The 22,159-nt window shown below is 33.8% G+C and overlaps 1 protein-coding gene and 1 non-coding gene across 2 annotated transcripts; one reads left to right on the top strand and one right to left on the bottom strand.

Moving 5' to 3' along the window:
• Positions 1-206: 206 nt before the first annotated feature.
• Positions 207-2,001, top strand: LOC108488807 (polygalacturonase-like). Its single transcript, XM_017793097.2, has 4 exons — positions 207-427; positions 533-841; positions 936-1,451; positions 1,529-2,001. The coding sequence occupies exons 1-4, from the start codon at positions 251-253 to the stop codon at positions 1,787-1,789; spliced, it is 1,263 nt and encodes a 420-aa protein (XP_017648586.1). The 5' UTR covers positions 207-250; the 3' UTR covers positions 1,790-2,001.
• A 7,879-nt stretch (positions 2,002-9,880) lies between these two features.
• On the bottom strand, positions 9,881-9,987 carry LOC128296123 (small nucleolar RNA R71). Its single transcript, XR_008286672.1, has one exon. It is a non-coding gene; the product is annotated as a small nucleolar RNA R71 (small nucleolar RNA).
• Positions 9,988-22,159: the final 12,172 nt, after the last annotated feature.

Here is a 22,159-nt window from a genome sequence, read left to right as displayed (position 1 = left end):
GAAAAAAGAAAAATAAGATCTAATTATAGTAAGTAAAACTTGGTCATCACTAATTAAAATAGAAAATATTTACGTGGTTGTAATTTGGCCTTACTCTCTTTACAAGTAAAACTTGGTCATCACTAATTAAAATAGAAAATATTTAGGTGGTTGTAATTTGGCCTTATTCTCTTTATAAATGAAGGTTTGAAACAAAAAAAAAAAACACAAAAACATTCTTTCTTTGAAGTAAATAAAAATAAAAAAAATTATGGCTCTTCAATTTAATTTTATTTCGTCCATGTTAATAATATTACTTTTAACCATATCATCCGCTAAAGCTCAAGAAGCTGGTGGTGTTGGCGGTAGAGGAGGAGGAGATAGTGGCGTTATTGATGTTGTTGCAAAGTTTGGTGCAAAGGCAGACGAGAGAACAGATTTGAGTAAGGTAACAAAAAATTCATATAACTTTATAGTCAGATGGTAAAAGCATGTATAATTGTTTTGTTTTTCAAGTCTATTATCTATATATATGTTTTATTTTTTGTTTTAGCCATTGTTGGATGCTTGGAAAGAAGCATGTGCCTCGACATCTCCGGCAAAAATTGTGATTCCTAAAGGGACATATTTTTTAAGTACAGCTACCTTAGATGGTCCTTGCAAGGCTCCTATTGAGCTTCAAGTTGAAGGCATTGTGAAGGCTCCAGCAGACCCTGGTGCTTTCAAGGAGCCTAAATGGATTGCCTTCAATAGAATTGAAAATTTCAAATTGTCTGGCGGAGGAGTTTTCGATGGCCAAGGAACCATTGCTTATAAAAGGGAAGGTTGCGACAAGCATAATTTTTGTGGTTCACTTCCTATTGTAAGTTCTTTTCTTATCGAGAAGTTATGACTTTTGTGTTTATAAATAGAATTAAGTAATAATTTTTTTTTTGCTTCATTCTGAAATTAAACAGAACCTAAGGTTTGATTTTTTAACCAACGCAATGATACAAGGTGTAACTACCAAAGACAGCAAGCAATTCCACGTTAATGTTCTAGGATGCAAAAATATTACTTTCGAACATTTCACAGTATCAGCACCTGGAGAAAGCCCAAACACAGATGGGATTCACATCGGGAGATCAGATGGGGTCAATGTTCTTAACACGGAGATAAAAACTGGTGATGATTGTGTTTCAATTGGGGATGGTTCCAAAAATTTGGTTATCAATGGAGTAACTTGTGGACCAGGACATGGTATCAGTATTGGCAGTCTGGGATTGTTTAAAAATGAAGAACCCGTTGATGGAGTTACTGTAAAAAATTGCACCTTGACTAATACTTCAAATGGTGTTAGAATCAAAAGTTGGCCAGGTGCTGAACCCGGTACTTGTTCGAACATTCACTTTGAGGATATTACCGTGACCAATGTCAGTTCTCCTATTATAATTGATCAGAAATATTGCCCATGGAACAAATGCAAAATAAATGTATGTACATATTTATCAAAATGGTAAGATGGCAAAAAGAGTTAATCGATCATTGAATCATTATTTTGTTGATGCAGGAAGAATCAAAAGTTAAACTAAGCAACATTAGTTTCAAAAACATTCATGGCACTTCTGCGCTTCCAGAAGCTGTCAAGATTATTTGCAGCGCTACTTTGCCGTGTGAAAATGTGGAACTCATCGACATTGAAATTACGCACAGTGGACCGACTGGACCTGCAGTATCACAATGTTCAAATGTGAAGCCTAAAGTTAGTGGCAAACAAAATCCAACTGCATGTTCCGCCCCTGTCCCAGCAAACCCTACCCCTACCTCTTAATAAATAGCATAAGTATAAAATTTTTTGATGAGGTTGTAACTCCTATTTTTATTTATTTTTTGAAAATAATTTGTTTTTACATTTTATGTTAAGAATTTTTTCTTAAAATTAATTATTTTTAAAAATACACTTCGACAAAAAATATTGCAATGTGATAACATGTAATGCATTTAGGCTTATGGCATAATTATTATTAAAATTCTATTGAACTAGATACTATTTAATTTTTTGTTATCTATATAATTTTTTTGTTTTTTATAACACAAATCGATGCTTTTAAAAAAATTGAATATTAATGTGAAAACTCTAATTATAATAAAATTAAAATGGATCATCCTAATTCATCTAATAAAATAAAAACAAAATATTTTCATTTTGAAGTGAATTTGAAGAGACTTTTTTTTTAAGAGTATTTTTTTATTATTCATATGCGCTTGAACATATGATTATATTTATACACATATTTCAATTTTGTTTCAATTAGAGATTTGGAGGCATCACATTACTTACTCAAATGCTAGAAGGTTAATCTATGGTATTGTACTAGATTTTAATAGTTATGACATGTAAAAACGAGCTTAGACCATTTAAAGAATGGTACTACGATATTTTACAATTTTTAGTGAAGAATGTATTTAATTTGCTAATGTGTAGGTTATACTTTGGCTTAGGTTTTCTTTAAACTCACTTCTACGATGAATCATGGTCTAAAGTCCCATTTAAATGTGTTCTAAATGGATTGAAAGTTATTGGTAAGTTTTGTGGATATTTAGTGGTGATTTGGGGATAATTTGGAGTGATTTTGGTCTACTTAGAGGACGACATCGCAACCTCATCCTTGCAATGTCACAACATTCACTTCTGACGTCGCGACCTCACCCAACCAGTAAGTGACGTCATGACTTCATTTGTGTGACATCGTGATCTCGCGTGCTCTCCCAACAATTTGCACCCACTACACTATTTTAATTCTTTTTGGGCTCCCAATTGCTCTTTTTTTTAGCATGTACACTTTTGATCAACCACAAATCGTTTCTAAATGATTGTAGGATGATTTTAAAGTCTCAAAAATAATTTTATCTTATTTCTAAAATTTTATTTAAATTGTTTGAAGTTTTAAGTTATTGTAAAACTCATATCTTCCTCAACCCGAATAACCTCAATTTAAGCGAAGGAACATTTGTTTTATGATTTTGACGTGTCCCTCTATGTATTCTATGCCCCAAAATGATTTCTAGTTATATTTGAATCATTTTAAATGTTCCCAATTTGATTTATAAAACATAAGAATGTTTCGAAATGGACACTTGTTTTTTTTCTTTAAGTGTTTAAGCTTGAAAGTGTCAATGTAGCATCTCATATCCATATATATTTTCAAGACGAGTGAGGGATGTTACAACAAATGACTACTTTCAAGCCAAGTACCAAGTACCGATACCTGGGTTGCAGAGTCAGTTTTCCGATCCAAAATTAATGCTTCTAACGGCTCGAAATTATCCGCAATGGTCATAAACGTTCACAAACTTATTCTTTTACATTAGTATAAGTCAAAGACAATTCTAGACTCGATAAGGACATGTCCAAGCCTTGAAATCAGGAGAACTCATTGTAGATCTTGTTTTTCTCATATTCTCTTATACATAGCCTCTTAGATGGTTATTGAATTTTTTTTATCATTCCCATTTTTCATTCTTTGATTGAGCTGACACTTGTAAACACACACCTTTGAGGCATCTTAGGTTTTTACACATATTTCTTTTTATTAAAGAGTTTACTTAACATTTCTTCTGGTAGAATACCTTTTGAAGATTGTAAGGGGTTTCTAACTGAGCCAGAAAAGCTAGAGGATTTTAGTTTACTCACAAAAATCAAAGGGAAAGTTCTATCATAATCCTTTTATAAAGATAGAGATTGTAAAGGTTATACCTTAGCTTTGAAGGTACCAGTTTTAAATAGTGAATTGAGAAAATCCTTGGTAGAGACATAGCATGGTAATGGAGTAGGCAATTATGGTTGAACCACTATAAATCGGTTGTGCAAACTTTTCTCCCTCCTTTTATAATATCTAGAAAAGTTTGTAAATATCTAAAAATATCAGTTTATCCATTTTTTCTTTTTTCTAGTCCAATAATTACAATGACGCATCGGATTGGTTTTTTTTAAAAAAATTGTGTACCTTATTTTTGTTTGTGTTTGCATGAGTGTGTGTGAAAGTTCCTAGCAATTTTATATATTATATGGACCAGATCAAATTGGTCCATCTATTTTTAAGGGAAACAATCTATTCCTTATATCATTTAAAAGAATCAAATATGACAATATTTTAACAATTAAAATTCCTTTTGTAAAAAATGTAATTGTGGTTTAATATAGTTAATATTTTTAAAAATTTTATAGTTCTTGTTAAGTATGACTCATATTTCAGTCAAATTTGAGCAAATTTTGTGTTTACGTTCTGAGGGTTCTTTGTTTTTGGGTTTTAGGGTTTAGTTTTTTTATCTCCATCGTTTGTACTCTTCATTTTTTTGCCATTGTAGTAGAATTATCTTTGCCTGTGGTTTTTTATTCTCTTTGGAGTGATTTTTCCACGTTAAATTTGTGTGATCAATTTCCTAATTTCTTCTGCTATTCTTTTACTTGTTCGTTGCTTAATTGAGTCAATCACCAACAAGTGCTACCAATGCTAGTTCAATTTTTGTAGATCAGCCCATTCAGAGATGGTAGCTACAAGGTTTGTAACAATCCATTTTTAGTGAAATCAGAATAGTGGTTTTGGGACCACAAATTTGACGTCGAAAAATTTATTATATTATTATATTAATGTCATAAAAGTTTCGCGAAGAAATTTTATTATTTGCATGTTTAATTTGATAAAAAGGATTAAATTGTAAAAGGTACAAAACTTGAGCTCTATAAGCTAAACGGATTAAATATCTTTGATAATAAAAGTTTGGACGGGTTACGTTGTAATTAAACCATTCATAATGTAAGTGGATTTACATGGGCACATTATTAATGGTTTTAAAGGTTATTAATTAAGGTTAAAGTTGTAATTTAATAAAATAAACTTCGTAAAATAATAAAAACAAAAATGTATCATCTTTCTAACTTATCTTCAACCGAAAATAAGGAAGAAAAAACTCTATTGTTGTGCTTTTGAAGGTTTAGCCATAGTATCCTTGCATGTAAGTGCATTTTCGACTCGTTTTTAATGATTTCTATATTTTTGAGATTGTTGTAGCTTAATCTAGCTATCTCAGGGACTAATTTGCAAAATTGTTAAAAGTATAGGGTTTTACCATGAATGTGTGTTAGTTCTTTTTGATGTTTGATCGATGAAAATGAATATTTGATGATAGTTGAGCAACTTTTGTAAAGGAATTTTTGATGAATTTTTCATTTAAGGATTTAATTGAAAAATAGAAAAATGTTCATGGTAAAAATGTGAAATAAATGAAGTATATGGATTGCTATGGGCCTAGGTGATATTCGGCCATAATGGGTTGGTACTAAATTGCATGAATTTTCATTTTTATGAGCTAGGGACTAAATTGTACTGAATTTAAAATTTTAGGGGTAAAAGTTTAATTATTTGAATGCTTTTATGATATATTCTTGGTATTATGACACTGCGGAATTATCCAACAAAGTTTCAACGACTTTCATATCCCGTTTGAATCTTAGGAATATATAGGATACAAATGACATGTCATTAGGGGTTACAGTATTTCAGGTGCTGGTCTTGTATGTCCTACTGGTGGCTGAGTTTTTGGCATGTGTTGTCGTTACTTGACAGCTTGTGTGAGCAGCACCGTATAGCTATGTCCTGACTGACAGCTTGTATGAGCAGACCCATTTATGGCTCGAGAGAGAGCATTGATACAATATATGATATAGTTGTGGTTTTGACCACATGTTGGCAAATAGTGTGTGAGATTCCTGTGTATCTGATATTATTCTAGTAGTTCAATGGGTATAACAAAAGGGAAGGATCGGTATAAGCATCGACTTATAATATCACGAAAGCATGCGAAAGGTATGATAAGATATTGATTAAAGATGTAGTATGATCATAATAGAATGAATGTTTACATCGAAAGCTTAATGAAGCTCTTTGTTTCATAATGAGTTTGGTTAATTTATATGCTAATCACATTTGTGAATTGTTGTTGGTGCTTAGGCTTGTGCCAAGCAATGTTGGATATGTTCACTATTTGTCTTTAAACTTTTATAATGAAATGGTAAGTAATGTTAATGATTTACGAACTTACTAAGAATTATATGCTTACTTGTGTGATTTTCTCTTATGTTTCTAGTTAATCGGAGGTTCATGCAGTTTGAAAGCTTGTTAGTGATCCATCACACTATCCATCGGTTATATCGGTATACTTTGAAGATTTTGAGTCATGGTTATAATGGCATGTATAGGTGTCTTGTTTAGTGTATTTAACCAGTATGTGTGGCTTGTATATATGTTATTTTGGTTGATGAATTAGTTGGTATAATATTAAGATTATATGGTATTTTGTGTGGTTGTTAAATTTGATGTTGTGTTGGTTAAGATGATGGTAAAGAAATGTTGATGGAAATGATATAGTGGCAATTAATGGTCGATATGGAATGAATGTGACATAATGTTGAAAATGGCTAGTTTTTGGTAATTTGGAAGTAAGCATCTTTGGCCAAATTAGTACGGGACATGTTAGTTGAGAAATGGTCATTTTGCATTGGTTGTTTATGAATTTTTGGTATAAGATCATTACGAAAAATGTGTTAGTGAATTTTTTCATTTGGTAGTTAAATGATGATTGAATTGGATAGTTGATTAAACAAGTTTGTTTGTGGAAGTTGAGGTGTCATTTTGGCATATTGGTTATATGGATAGTTTCTATGTTTTACAAACTTGGATATGCATATGCAAAGTGAGTTTTGAATGCTTGATTTTAGGTGCAAATGGTTTGTCAATGAGTTGTGAGTTTGGGTGAGAAAAATGGCTTGGAAATGGCCAATTTTTTGTCTACACGGGCAGAGACACAGGGATGTGTCTCAACCGCGTGTGACACACGGCCAGGCGACATGGCCGTGTGTCCCCTGTAGCTTTCAGAGGGTTACAAGTCAGGCTATTACACAACCTGCACACGGGCGTGTGAGGTTATTTCGAAGGGTACACAGCCTGGCACACAGGCGTGTGGCTTGGCCGTGTGGCCCAAGTCATTGAGTTACACGGGTATGGACAGGGGCTAGGACACGGCCGTGTGTCCCTGATAAACCATAAATATAACATGTTTTAATCCCATGCTTGGTATGCTTTTGGATGATTTATTATATAATTTAGTGAATTTGTTGCTCCTAATCCTTTAATTTCATGTTTTATACTTAGGAGAGCATAGGGGAACAAAAGGAGCAGAAAATGGGCCAAAAACGGACAAAACAGGCTGATTTAAAGATCCACACGGCCAAGACTATTTCCACATGGGCTGAGCACACGCCCTTGTGAGCCACACGGGCTGGACACACGCCCGTGTGGCAACCCGTTTCAGTTTCACTTCCTATTTCCAATACACATAGAAAAAGCCAAATTTTGGGTTTCTGAGCATTCTAAAGTTTATAAATACACACTAGAAGAGGACTTAAGGGGACACGCAGAGTAGGACGCAGAAATTACTTTAAGAACGCAAAAGGATTTAGCTCGAAAGCAGGATCTCCTTCAAGACTAAAAATCTCCATTCAATTTCTCTCGAAGTTTTTGGGTTTCTTTATGTTTTGTTGTTTTCCTATTTTTGAGATGTTTTCCCCACACAGTATGAACTAAATGCCTTAAATACCTAGGGAAGATGAAACCTAAGATGGATCTTATTATTTGAATTGCTCTGAATTACATGATAAATATTTGTTCTTGATCTCAATTATGTGTTCTTATTTCATGTTTTTAATGTTTTCAGTATATTATGTAACACCCTTTAACCCTAAACTGTCATTGGAACAGGGTTACGAGGCATTACCGGACATATCAGAAAATTTACAAATATTCTTAAATAAATAACAAACATATTATAATATAATCATAAGTTCATACTTGACATATTGACTTAACAACTTAATTAATGAAAACCCTATTATAATTTCTAATTAGCTTATAAAACTATTCAAACCATTTCAATACAATACCAATGCCATAAATTTTTTTACCATTTCACTAATTTAATTATCAAAACACCAAATACCTTTCTTTACAACAAAATTTATATAACATACCAAAATAACCATTATAATCCCTATGTACATGCCACTTTCACTTAAAGGAAGAAAACATCACTGATAAATCGTAATTTATACATATTTCTACCCCATGCTTAACACGTTTTATGGATGATTTTCCCATAGAATTGGTGAATTTAATGCTCCTAATGCCTTAATTTCATGTTTTATACTTAGGAAAGCATAGAAGAGCGAAAGGAACGAGAAAAGGGCCAAAAACAGAGAAAATGGGCCAAAGTATGAATTCAACATGGCTTGGACCTCCTCACACGGGCAGACCACATGGCCGTGTCAATTTGGCAGAATCGAAGCACGACTCACACGGGTGGACCACACGGCCGTGCCTATTTAACAGGCTTGAGCACGGCCTGAAGTAATCGTACACGGGCGTGTCCCTGCCGAGCCCTAGATGAGTCCAATTCGAAAAAGCCAAATTTTGAGGGTTCTTAGACATTCCAAAGCCTATAAATACACCCTAGAGAAGGAAGAAAGGGGGAGGCACAGAGAGGGAGGAAGGAATTACTCGAAGAAAGCCTATAAATACACCCTAGTTGATTGCGCACCTAGAGATAGGGTGACAAAATTTTGTCGGATTAGGGTGAAATCTAATAAGAGAATCCATAGATCAAGTGAATGCAACCCTAGGGTGTTAATTAGAGAAAAGTCTCAATTATTCAATCTAGGGATTAGATGTTATTAGTCTTAAATATGGATAATAACATAACTTAGGGATCTCTACGAAACAAGTTAAATGAATAAATCGTCTGATTTGGAGCTAGAATAACAAGTAAAGTCTAGGTGGATTTTTCCTTAGGTATTGTTTTAATTAAAGTAATCCCCCAATTCTACTTTCTTTGAATTCTTAGTTTAGATAATTAGTTAGTTAAAACAAAACCCCCTTATTTTTAGGCTAAATAATAAAAAGACAGTCATTACTAGTACTTTTAGTTCTTTTGGGTTCGACAATCCGGTCTTACTAAAACTATACTACTGTTCGATAGGTACACTTGCCTATATTGTGATAATAGTTAGTTTCAAGAACGATTCATTATAAGTATTTAAAAACTGTCACACAAAAATCGCGATCAAGTTTTTGGCGCCGTTTCCAGGGAACTAAGATATTAGGAACGCTCAATTTTTATTACTTTAGCCATTTACTTTTCTTGCAATTTAATTTAATTTAATTATTATTATTATTTATTAATTTACTTTTTCTTTTTTTTTCTTTCTCTTGGCAGGTTTTTATAGTTTATGACTAGAAGAAACCCGTCAGGACCACTACTTTTTGACGAAGAAATCGATAGCACAGTTCGTAGAAACCAACGAGAAATAAGGCGAAGCTTAAGATACACAGAGAATGAGCAAGAGGACGATACTTAAACCCCAACCGAAGAGATGGCTGAAAACCAAGACAATTAGCTACCTCCTGCGATACACGTTGAACTAGCAAATCAGAATCCTGTTCCTCGTACTATGGATGATTATGCTAAACCTACTTTAACAGGAACTGAGTCAAGTATAGTTAGGCCTACTATTGCTGCGAATAATTTTGAACTGACACCTAACACAATTCAAATGATACAACAATTTGTTCAGTTTGATGGGTTGTAGGACGAAGATCCCAACGTTCACTTGGCAAAATTTTTGGAACTATGCGATACATTTAAAATCAATGGCGTTTTTTATGATGCCATACATCTTCGGTTGTTTCCCTTTTCATTGAGGAACAAAGCTAAACAGTGGTTGAACTCATTACCACGAGGGTCAATTACTACTTGGGAATAAATGATCGAATAATTTTTACTAAAATATTTTTCGCCGACTAAAACGGCTAAATTACGTAATGATATCTCTTCTTTTGTGCAGATGGATTTAGAAACACTCTACGATGCATATGAGAGATACAAGGACCTTTTGAGAAAGTGCCCTCACCATGGGTTACCGTTTTGGCTACAGGTTCAGACATTCTATAATGGCCTGAATCCTTCGACTCGACAAATGGTTGACACAGCTGCTGGTGAAACCATCAACAATAAAACACCTGAAAATGCTTACGAATTTATTGAAGAGATGTCACTAAATAACTATTAGTGGCAAGTCATGAGGACTAAGCCAACTAAAATAGCAGACGTTTATAACGTCGATTCGGTTACTATGCTGTCAAACCGGGTAGAACTTCTAAATAAAAAGATTGATGGTTTACTTGGTTCTACTCAGGTACATCCAGTAATGAGGTGCAAGACGAATGGAGGAGGAGCATGCACAAAGTATCAACCTTTCAACCCTAGCATCGAGGAGGAACAAGTCCAATATATGGGTAACAATAAATTTAGATCCCAAAATAACCCATTTAGTAACACTTATAATGTAGGTTGGAGGAACCATCCCAATTTCTCGTAGGGCTGGCAGGGAAATCAAAGACCACAACATCCTTCAGGCTTCCAACAACCACCCTACCAACAAGAGAAGAAGTCAAACCTTGAAGAGATGCTGTCTAAATTTATCTTGGTGTCAGAAACCTGTTTCTAGAACACCAAGATAGCACTTAAGAATCGACAAGCATCGATCTAAGGGCTCGAAACTCAAATAGGCTAGTGTCCAAACTAATCTCTGAAAGACCACAAGGTAGCTTGCCAAGTAATACTAAAACCAACCCAAGGGAGCAGCTTAACGCAATTAATATTCACGATGAAGAAGGATTCGTTGAGCTTGAGCCAGAACCGAGACAAGAAACTGTGGTAAGCAGAGGTCAAGGTAAGGTAGGTCATAATAAAAACAAATTAGTGAATGTCAAATATAAACATCGTGTGCCATACCCCAACGCGACAAGGAAAGACCGCTCAGATGAACAATTTGGTAAATTCCTTAAACTCTTTAAAAAATTACATATTAACTTACTGTTTATTGAAGCTCTATCGCAGATGCCAAACACAATGAAATTTTTGAAGGAGTTTTTAACAAATAAACGGAAGTTGGACGAGGCATCGCATGTGGAGCTAAACGCAGTTTACTTAGCTATTCTCTAGAATAAACTACCCAACAAACTAAAAGATCCAGGGAGTTTTATGATTCCTTGATTAATTGGTAGTTTAAATGTTAATAATGCATTAGCTGATTTAGTGGCTAATATTAACGTCATGCCTTACAAAATGTTCAAAAAATTAGGTTTTGGGAAACCCAAACAAACTACGATGAGCATTCAATTAGCAGATAAAACTATAAGATTCCCTAGGGGTATTATTGAAGATGTGCTAGTTAAAGTCGATAAATTTATATTTCCCATTGACTTCATTGTTCTAGACATAGTGGAGGACAGCAACACTCCTTTGATTTTGGGATGACCCTTTTTAGCAACTACTAAAACGATTATTGATGTTGGCACAAGTGAGCTCACACTCCATGTGGGAGACAAAACAATCACCCTTCAAGCTTGCAATTCTGGCAACACATCAAAAATTGAAGGTGATCGTCTAAACCATTCTACTAAAACTGACAATATGGTACAGCCTACTTTGCAGAAAATGAGCCTGAAGGAAGCACATGAGTCATTCTCAAGCAATAGCAGAGGACCTGTTCACGAAGATCGAAGGATACAAATCAATGAGCTAGATGAATGGCGGACGCATAAACCGAGAACATACGATAAACCAAAACTACTCCAAAATGAGCTCAACACCTTCCCACATCAACTTAAGGTTGGAGATAAAGTCTTATTAGATGCCGCAGATCCTTACATTGTCACTACCAAACCGAATGAAGAAATCCCTCTTACGGTACTTAGCATTCTCCCATTCGGTACAGTCGAGGTAAGTCATCCCAAGTTCAACACTTTTAAGGTAAACCACACCCATCTGAAACCTTATTTTGATGAGAATGATAGCAGGAATGAGGAGTATAAACTCCTCGAACCACCATAACCATTCAATGGAGAGGTAAGTCAAGCTTAGACTATAAATAAGCGCTTCTCGAGAGGCAACCTGAGTACTAACGGTTTTAAATTATTTAAATTTCAATTTTTAAACATCTAGGTCACTAACAGAGTCTTTAAGCACAGGTTCCCAACTCCACACGGTCGTGCTTCAGGCCATGTGACAATTATGGACAGAAACACGACTGTGCAAAAATAGGGTAAAAGTTATCTTTCCTAACACGGGATGCGATAAGTGGCCACGGGCGTGCGACCTGGTCGTGGTCAAATCTGCCAAATGAACACGGGCGTTCAACACGCCCGTGTCTAGCACCCATGGACAACATTATCAAAATAACATGGGCGTGCGTAGAGCTACACGAATGTGGGAGAAGCGAACCGCATCACACATGGTCGTGTAACATGATCATGTAGCCACACGAACTAGACACACGGGCGTGCCCGAAGGCCGTGTGACGACATCTCACTTCGCGACAAACACGGGCAGGACACGATTCACACGGGCCTGTGAACCGGCTGTGCCACTTGAAAAAAATTAGATTATCTATCTTATTTTATTTTTTTATTAATTTTTGAAGATTCTTTTGTTTTTAAACACGGCTTATCTTTATGATTACTATCAAATTAGTCCCCCAATTCTCCTTTTGTCCTTCAGAATCATGTTTGTCCTCCAGCTTTATTTCCAACAACTTGCTCTCGCTAATCCAAGAATTTAATCCATTTTTAACTCAGGAAGTTTCACTTTTCTCCCTATCTTATGAACTTACACTTACATTTGTCAAAATATCTATCTTTGTACATTGAGGGCAATGTACATCTTAAATGTGGGGGGTATTCATTTCACTATCAGAAAAATCCCTAAATGACTGCCTTGTTCTTTTGAAAAGCTCTCATATCGTATTTAGGATAAATTTTGATTGATTTATGATTTTGATTGATATATCTTGAATTAAAACATAGGCATTTATGCATTGATTGTTTAAACTTTAAGATATTAAGAGAATCAAGCATGATAAGTTGATTTTTAAGAATTTAAAATTTTAGGTTGTTTTCCCCGAAGTTTAGGTATTACTTTAAGTTGGAATTCACAAGCTTTAAACATCAAAAAGCCATAATTTTTGTGAGATATTTAAGCCTTTTGACCATCTATTAATTCTTTCATGCTCACTTTTATTATTTCTTTGAGTGTGTCAATAATAGAAACTGTTATTCTAGAACTTGCTTGATTATGCATGTCAAGACCACACCATTTGATTTGATATGTCAAAATGAAAAAGGCACTTAGGTTTAACCCACTCACTCCACAAAAGCCTACCTTCACAATTAACCCTTAGTGAACCCTCTTGAGCCTAACAACCCATTTCTTATATTACCCTTAATATTAACCTTTAAACTTTTATTGTTAAAATCCCCTCAATTATTTTGATCCCTATTTTTGTCGAGATTTGATTTGAATAAATTGCTTAGCTATGTCCTATTCTTAATATTTAGTTATTTAACTTGTTCTTAAAAAAAAAAACATGTATACATATTAGTAGTAGTAATCTTTTGTTTTTGAGCTTAAGTATTTAAATTCCATATTCTGAGAAGAAGCTCTGTTGTACGTAAGTGATATTAAATCTTTTTCTAGTTAAGTGATTATTCAATTCAATCTCGATTCTAACTTTTTCTTTCAGCCTGTGACCACACCCCCTAACCAAGCCTCATTACAACCCTCTATAGACCTTTTGATTGATGTATCATCTCAATTTATAGTGGTGGGGATTTGATTTTCATGCAAGCCTATGGTAATGACTTTTCATTATTGACTATTGAGTGCTTCATTTATTATCCTTAAACACCTCGAGTGATTTGAGTGAATCTTTAGTGAGGATGTGAAACTTTATAACATTTTGAATCCAAGGTAATTACTTAGACGAAGGGAGACACCTATATTTTCATGATAAAATGCTCAACTTGGAATGTTTGGAACTTTGATGTTCTTTTAGTTGAATTTTCAATGTATGATTACCTATGGATTATTTTGAGATATTATCAATAGAAATGATAAGTTGAGAAGAATTTATTTTGATTATAAGCTGAGAATTTTGCTTAAGGACAAGCAAATGCTTAAGTGTGGGGGTATTTGATAAATCATAATTTATACATATTTCTACCCCATGCTTAACATGTTTTATGGATGATTTTCCCTTAGAATCGGTGAATTTGATGCTCCTAATGCCTTAATTTCATGTTTTATACATAGGAAAGCATAGGAGAGCGAAAGGAACGAGAAATGGGCCAAAAACAGAGAAAATGGGCCAAAGTACGAATTCAACACGGCTTGGACCTCCTCACATGGGCAGACCACACGGTCGTTTCAATTTGGAAGAATTGAAGCATGACTCACACGGGTGGACCACACGGCCGTGCCTATTTGACAGGCTTAAGCACGGCCTGAAGTAATCGCACACAGGTGTGTCACATGAGCGTGTCTGTGCCGAGCCTAAGTTGAGTCCAATTTGGAAAAGGCTAATTTTGAGGGTTCTTAGACATTCCAAAGCTTATAAATACACCCTAGAGGAGGAAGAAAAGGGGAGGCATAGAGAGGGAGGAAGGAATTACTCGAAGAAAGCTGATTGTTTTATCTTAGAAGTCGGATTCATCATCAAGACTGAAGATCTCCCCTTAATTTCCCTTCAGGAGTTTTGGGTTTTCTTTATGTTTTGTATTTGTTACTCTTCTGAGATGTTTTCCTTTTTAGTTATGAACTAAATCCCCTAAATGACTAAGGGGAATGAAACCTAAGACGAATCTTGTTATTATTTTCTGAATTGTATGATAAATATTTAACTTGCTCTTAATTATGTATTTTTAATTCTTGTTTTGATATCCCAAGATACTGATTCAAGATAAGCTCTTATTTAGAGGAGGAATAGACCTTGTCTAAGAGTACATTTGTCATAATTAAGTAGAGTTGATTGCGCACCTAGAGATAAGGTGATAAAATTTTGTCAGATTAGGGTGAAACCTAATAAGGGGATCCATAGATCGAGTGAATGCAACCCTAGGGTGTTAATTAGAGAAAAGTCTCAATTATTTAATCTAGGGATTAGACGTTATTAGTCTTGAATAGGATAATAAAATAACTTAGAGATCTCTACGGAACAAGTTAAATAAATAAATCATCCGATTCGGAACCAGAATAACAAGTAAAGTCTAGGTGGATTTTTCCTTAGGTATTGTCTTAATTCAATCGTTTTCCAAAAGTAATCCCCCAATTCTACTTTCTGTGAATTCTTAGTTTAGATAATTAGTTAGTTAAAACAAAACCCCCTTATTTTTAAGCTAGATAATAAAAAGACAGTCATTACTAGTACTTTTAGTTCCTTTGGGTTCGACAATCCGATATTGCTAAAACTATACTACTGTTCGATAGGTACACTTGCCTATATCGTGATAATAGTTAGTTTCAAGAACGATTAATTATAAGTATTTAAAACCTGTCACACGAAAATCGCGATCAATCACCAAAATCTTGATGCTGGAGTCGGGATCGTTCGGATGCTGGACCGGGACATTGGACTCCTATCAACCTCCGCACGGAAACAACCATACGCTGAGTATTCCTTACTTAGTGGTATTACCATAATTCAAATTATAATAGCAATAAAGAATTATAATTACCATGCATGTAACTATCCAATTTCTCAAATATCAATTCATTCTTAAACTTTCATTAATTAACAATAATAATACAATTTTTAGCTATTCTTCAATTTCCATCACATATCACTTGTACAATTTCAATCACTTCTTGAACATTAAGTTCATGCCTTTCATTTTTAAACTCAATTTCAATACATAATTCAACTTTCTCATTTCTTTCAATATTTTAAATAATATAATCAATCAATTTATTTTAAATTTCTCATTTCAGTTGTTCACCCTATTAACAAACCCGGACTTTGACGAATGCACAGATTCCAACCCAAACACACTAGTACGGTACATTGTGCCTAAAATGGTATATAGTACCTGATCAGTAAACGACACATAAGTGCCTGAAATGACACAAGAGCCTGAAATACGTCACATAAAGTGCCTGATATACGACACATAAAGTGCCTGATCGGCAAAGCTGATAAATCCTGTACTCTTCCAAATCCTATGACATGCCAATTATATTTGACTCAGCCTGACTAGTTAATAGGGTATTCCATATTACTTTTCAATTTCAATTTCATTCTCTATTTAATTACAACTCAATTCAATATACTTTTCAATTTCAATCCACATGCAATTCAATTTCAATACATATTCATCATTCAACTCAATTTTCATTCAATTCAACAATAACACTTACCTTATAATTTACTTACCATATACATAAATTAATTTAACATTTAATGAATAAATAAATAATTTGAATTGTAGTAATACAAACCTGAATTTCATAGTTGCTCCTTGACGACCTTCTCCTTCCCTTTTTGTGTCGATACCTCGAATTCTTTATTAGCTACGAAAATTAAATAATTATACTATTAATTATAGCACTAATTTTACAATAATAATTGAATTTCTATTCAATTTATACCCTAATTCCACTTTAATCCTAATTAACTCATTTACTTTTCTAACTCAATTCATACTTTATTTCTATTCAATTTCCTTCCATATTCTACTTAATTATCTAATGTTCATAATAAAACTCTAATTTAAAACTTCTTTCAATTTAATCCCTACAACATAAAACTTATAGCCTAGTTTACAATTTAATCTTTTAATCAATTCTAACTTAAAATTCATTCAATTAAATCCCTAATTCATTATTTTGCTCAACATGAAAATATGTTCAAAAACCTAAAAACTTCCAAAACCTCAACTTAATTTCAACAAAACTTTGTTCTAAAGCTTCTAAAACATCAAAATTAAAAGAAAAAGACTTAATTGACTTATCAATTAAAGCTTAAAGCTTCCAAACCTTAATTTTTCCTTTTTCTTTCTTTTCTTCCTTCTTTTCTTCCCCTGTTCGAATGCTCTCTGTTTCTTTGTTTCTTTTGTTTCTTTTGTTTTATGTTTTTGTTTCTTTTATTTCATTTACTTTATATTATTTTAACAATTAACTAATATAAATTTTTATTAATATAATAATTTAATATATAATATATAAATATCTTTACTTAAAATTTAAGAAAATATATCATTATAATACAAGTGTTTAAATACATATTTTACACATGTACTATTCCATCATCATACATTGGTCATATTTTTATTTATTCATCCTATAAAATCTCATAATATAATTATTATAAATTATAAATTAATAATAATAATAATAATAATAATAATAATAATAATAATAATAATAATAATAATAATAATAAATATCTATTTAATAACAAGTATAAGTACTACAATTGTACACATATATTTTTATGCATTTGTACAATATCATCACCATCCATTTGGGAAATTTTTAATTTATTTATCATACAAAAATCTTATAATATAGTTATTTAATTAATAAATATATTTTTACTTAAATAAAAAGTAATTAAGTATTTAATTTAGAATTGTACAAATATGATTATTACACATGTATATTTTATTACCATACAATTGTCTTTTATTTTATTTATTTCCTATAATATAATATCTTAACTTTAATTAATATAATTTATAATGTTTTAATTAAATAATATTTTTATAATATAAGTCAAGAAAAATCTAAGATTTTTCCATGTATTGCCACTTCATCTTAAGCCATTGGCTTATTTACCTATTTAGTCCCTCTTATTTCCTTTTACTTTATAATTAAACTTTTACACCTTATTCTATTTAGTCTTTTTTCCTAATTATTCTTAATTAGACTAAATTCACCTAATTAAATCCTAATTAAGAACTCAACTAAACTAATAATTACTTCTAATACTTATTTATAACTCAATTCACTAAGACGGGGGCCCGATATTTTACTTTTTCAATGCCCGTGAATTTTGGGTCATTACATATTAATTCATGATTGATGTGCTTATTTAGTAAAGCAAAAGTTTCTGTTTTAGAGTAGATCTCGCATAATCGAGTGGAGTTGCATGCAACCCTAAAAATAGGGCGACATAAATCTACCGGATTAAAGTCAAATCTAATAAGGAAATCCATAGATCGAGTTAATGCGACAATATGGGTTTTAAAAAGTTAGTTATTTTTTGTAACGCCCCGAATTTTGGGCCTAGAGGTTTTGAGTTTTGAGTGTAGGGATAGTGGGGAGGCTGCACACATAAGCTATGTTGTGTAGTCTAGTGACAAGAATGGGCCTGCTAGTCTAGTGGTTAAGGTGTTTGTTAGTGTGTTGGAGGTCTGAAGTTCGAGTTACTGTGTGGGCGTTTTAGAAAACGTTTTAGTTATTTCTATTTTAAGTTTAAGTAATTGTTTTATTAATTCTGATTAGGGATGTTATCATTTATTTTGGTTATTATTCTATTTTATTTTATTCTATTCTCTTTGATTTTCTTTTACTTTTTGGTATTGGCTCTTGTTTTCTTCTCTTCATTTTTAGATCGGTAGTGTTGTGGGGTAGAAGGGTTTTGGTTTTTCTGCTCCTCTGTCCTGTCTTCTTCGTCGTCAAACAGGTGTGGGATTCGAACTACGGCTACTTTCGCTTTTGTTTTATGTAATTGTTTCAGCTTTTCTTGTCGGTATGTTAAACCATTGTTTTTGGGATGTTAGTCGATGGAAGTGGTGGGAAATCGCCACTTTTTGATGTACTGTTGATAGGGAAAGGCTTAAGGATCATTTCGGTGGCTTGATCGGTGGTTTTGGGGCTATTTTGGAGTGGTTTCATGACTGACCTGATGGCCACATGGGTGTGTGCCGAGGCACACAACCGTGTGGATTTGGGGATTAGGGTTTCAGGCTAGTTATGGGTGCCATACGGCCTGGCCATATGGGCGTGTGGCCGATTTGGGGATTTTTGATGGAAACCACACGGGCGTGTCCCCTAGGGCACACGGGAATGAGAGTTTGGGAATTAAGGATTTGATATTTAGGGTCACACGGCCTAGCCGTACAACCGTGTGACTGATTTGGGAATTTTTAGGGTTCACACACGGGCGTGTGTTTCGGGACATACGACTGTGTAGCCAATTTGGGGCCTAGGGATTCCACATGGGCGTGTGTTGTGGGACACACGGCAGTGTTTGATTGCCATACAGGCATGTGACACCTTTACATGGCCATGTATACTCTGCACTTGAATTTAGCAAAATTGGACAGTGTCTTGCACGACCTGATCACACGGCCGTGCCTCTGTACCACATAGACGTGTGCCTCTGCCACACGGGCGTATGGCTTTCCACACGAACTGGATTGCTCCACACGGTCGAAGCACACGGGCATGTGGCCCTATCTCGCCAAGTTGATTTTAGGTTGATTTAAGTGTATTCTTGATCTCTGTTTGTCCTAACCTTTTGACTAAGATTTCTGAGGGTGATTATGACTCTGTTCTGGCCTTGATTTATGTACTGTTTGTGATTGAAGTGTGACATGTTAGGTAGCGAATATGAGTGCACAAGTGTGCATGTTTCTGTAATTGATTGACTGATTGTAAGTGAATGTTTCTGAATGTCTGTCTAAGATTGTGTTGTGGATTGATGCATCGGCATTCATACCATTGCATACACTCATCTGTATAAACCTTTTTGGTGGGATGTTGAAGAGAAGGAAGATTTATGATCTGGAAGTTGATCTTCATTCTGAATGCCTTAATAATACCCAGAGGGTCATAGGCGGTCCCAATACCTTGAGGGTCGTGGACATTTCCATTAACGGTATAGTGGTTTACTGCCTTGCACTGTATCGCATGTACGTTGGCTATGCTACGTACTATTATTTGATCTGGCAGTTTGTATTGCATGTCTATACCGTGGGTTACTGCATTACACAATACAGCTTATACGCTAGCCTTGCTACGTGATATATCTGATCTGGCGATTATACTGCATGTCTGTACCGCTGTCTTTCGTATGGCACTATACAGCTTTCTGATAGCCCCAATTCCCTGAGGGTCATGGACAATGTATGGGGGATATAAGGTTGGATGGGATTTTCGAGGTCCTAATTGGAGTGATTGGCTGGATGAGCTTACAGCTCTATTGAGGTTTGATAGGGGATGGTGATAGTGTGTTAGTTGGATGGGTGGGTTATTTTATAACTCATTCGCACTCATATGCATCTATTGGATTCTGTGATTGCTATATCTGTTTGACTGAAACATTTCTGTCTGATTGTCTGGGAAATCTGATTGCAATATTTGACTGGAACGCACTAGTGCCTAAAGAAATTTTGTGTGATGGGCTAAGGCCCAATCGACTCGGATTCTGGAAAAGGGCTTAGGCCCAATTTGTGACTTCTGAGAATATTAGGTATTGTGTTTAACAGAGCCATATGGTCTATTTTGTTAAGTCACTCTGCAAGTGTGTTCCGCTACTGAACTATTTTTAGGTTTACTGTGTTTGTTTCTATTTCGGTAGTTAGTTAGTTTGATCTCACACTAAGCTCATATAGCTTAACCCCTCTTATGTTTCCACTTTCAGGTACATTTCAGAATTCTGTTGTTGGACTCGGTATGCGAAGGACTCAGGTAGTTTGAGACTAATAAATTATTAGTTATGGTTTCTGATTTCTATTTGTTATTCAGTTTTGAAAGTAAGGTTTTTAATAACACTGTGGTAGAATGTTGTTTTATGTTTTAATCATTTTATTATTCGGATTTTGAACATGTGGTATTTATGTTTTTTAAAAATCGAGTAAAGGATGTTAATATAAATATTTTCTCATGGTCACTTCGGAGATCAATGTAGCATTCTGAATTCGGTCTAAACTTCTAGGCCAGGTTTGGGGTGTTACATTTTTACTCTCGAAAGAGATATTAATATAATTTAGGGATTTCTATGACTTAAGTCAAATGAATAAATCGTTTAATTTAGATTTAGAATAATAAGCGACGTCTAGGTGGATTCTTTCTTGGGTATTGTCCTCCTCATAAGTTTTCTTCAAGTATTTTCTCAATTCGCTTTCTGTCGCGTTGTAATTAGTTTAGTTAAAATTAGATTTTGAAACAAATCCTTCAATTTATAGGCTAAATAATAAAAAGATAGTAATTACTAATACTTTTAGTCATTGTGGATACAATATTCCCGACTCACCGTAACTATACTACCATTCGATAGGTGCGCTTGCCTTTATTGTATTTTAGTTAGTTTGTGATGTCACCAGTCCCTATTTCGAATGCCTATACGGTCTAAGACACGGGCATGTCTCACCCTCATCTTGGGTGAAAAAAGAATTATGTGACATGTATATTTAAAAAAAAGGTTGATATACTAAACAAATGAGGCATTTTTTTGAAATGGTCAGGAACCATTATGTGTATTTTTTCTACTTTTCATATGAAAGATATAAAAAGACAAAAACACCCTCAAAATAATATAGTACACTTTGTAAACAAATGTTAGTTTAATTATTACCCAGTAGAGTTGTCGCTCCTTTGTCTTATGACACCAACTCAGTGAAGGCTTAATATATAATATAGAAAATAAATTAATAATGGATAATTTTATTTATCATTTTTTTTTACAATGTCTAAAACTACCCATAACCCCTCCTCAACCCTTAAATAGGAGCATTAGCGCCCTTCAGCAAGCCCGAACCCATGTTTTCTGGCAGGGGCAACAATATCGATGCCAATCGAGCTAAAACACAGTCGGTAATTTCATTCATCATTTTTATTGCATTAAATAAACATCTTTAATATATAGAGAAACCTTAAATAATTCTATTAATTCATATGTTAGTTAACTCTTTTTACTAAATGTTTTGATTGCATCAAGTTTGTTGGCAAATTAACCGTAAATTTATATACCCAAACCATGTAGAAATAAAAGAAAGGAGCTAATTCCCTTCCAAAAAATAAAAATAAGAATAAGAGCTAATTATAGTAAGTAAAACTTGGTCATATTATTTACCCACACTAATTAAAATAGAAAATATTTAGTTGGTTGTAATTTGGCCCCACACTAATTAAAATAGAAAATATTTAGTTGGTTGTAATTTGGCCTTACTCTCTTTATATAAGAAGGTATGAAACAAAACAAAACACAAAATCATTCTCTGTTTGAAGTAAACAAAAATAAAAATAAATT

Source organism: Gossypium arboreum, chromosome 7 (assembly GCF_025698485.1).
Source record: "Gossypium arboreum isolate Shixiya-1 chromosome 7, ASM2569848v2, whole genome shotgun sequence".
Taxonomy (NCBI): Eukaryota; Viridiplantae; Streptophyta; class Magnoliopsida; order Malvales; family Malvaceae; genus Gossypium; species Gossypium arboreum.
Note: the sequence above shows the minus strand (reverse complement) of the source record. Positions and strands in the feature narration are given on the sequence as shown.

Excerpts from the sequence above, each read along its gene's own strand:
- LOC108488807 (XM_017793097.2), top strand. The coding sequence starts at position 251 with ATGGCTCTTCAATTTAATTTTATTTCGTCCATGTTAATAATATTACTT. Across the intron at positions 428-532 it reads AGAGAACAGATTTGAGTAAG|CCATTGTTGGATGCTTGGAA; the intron begins GTAACAAAAAAT and ends TTTTTGTTTTAG. Across the intron at positions 842-935 it reads TTTGTGGTTCACTTCCTATT|AACCTAAGGTTTGATTTTTT; the intron begins GTAAGTTCTTTT and ends GAAATTAAACAG.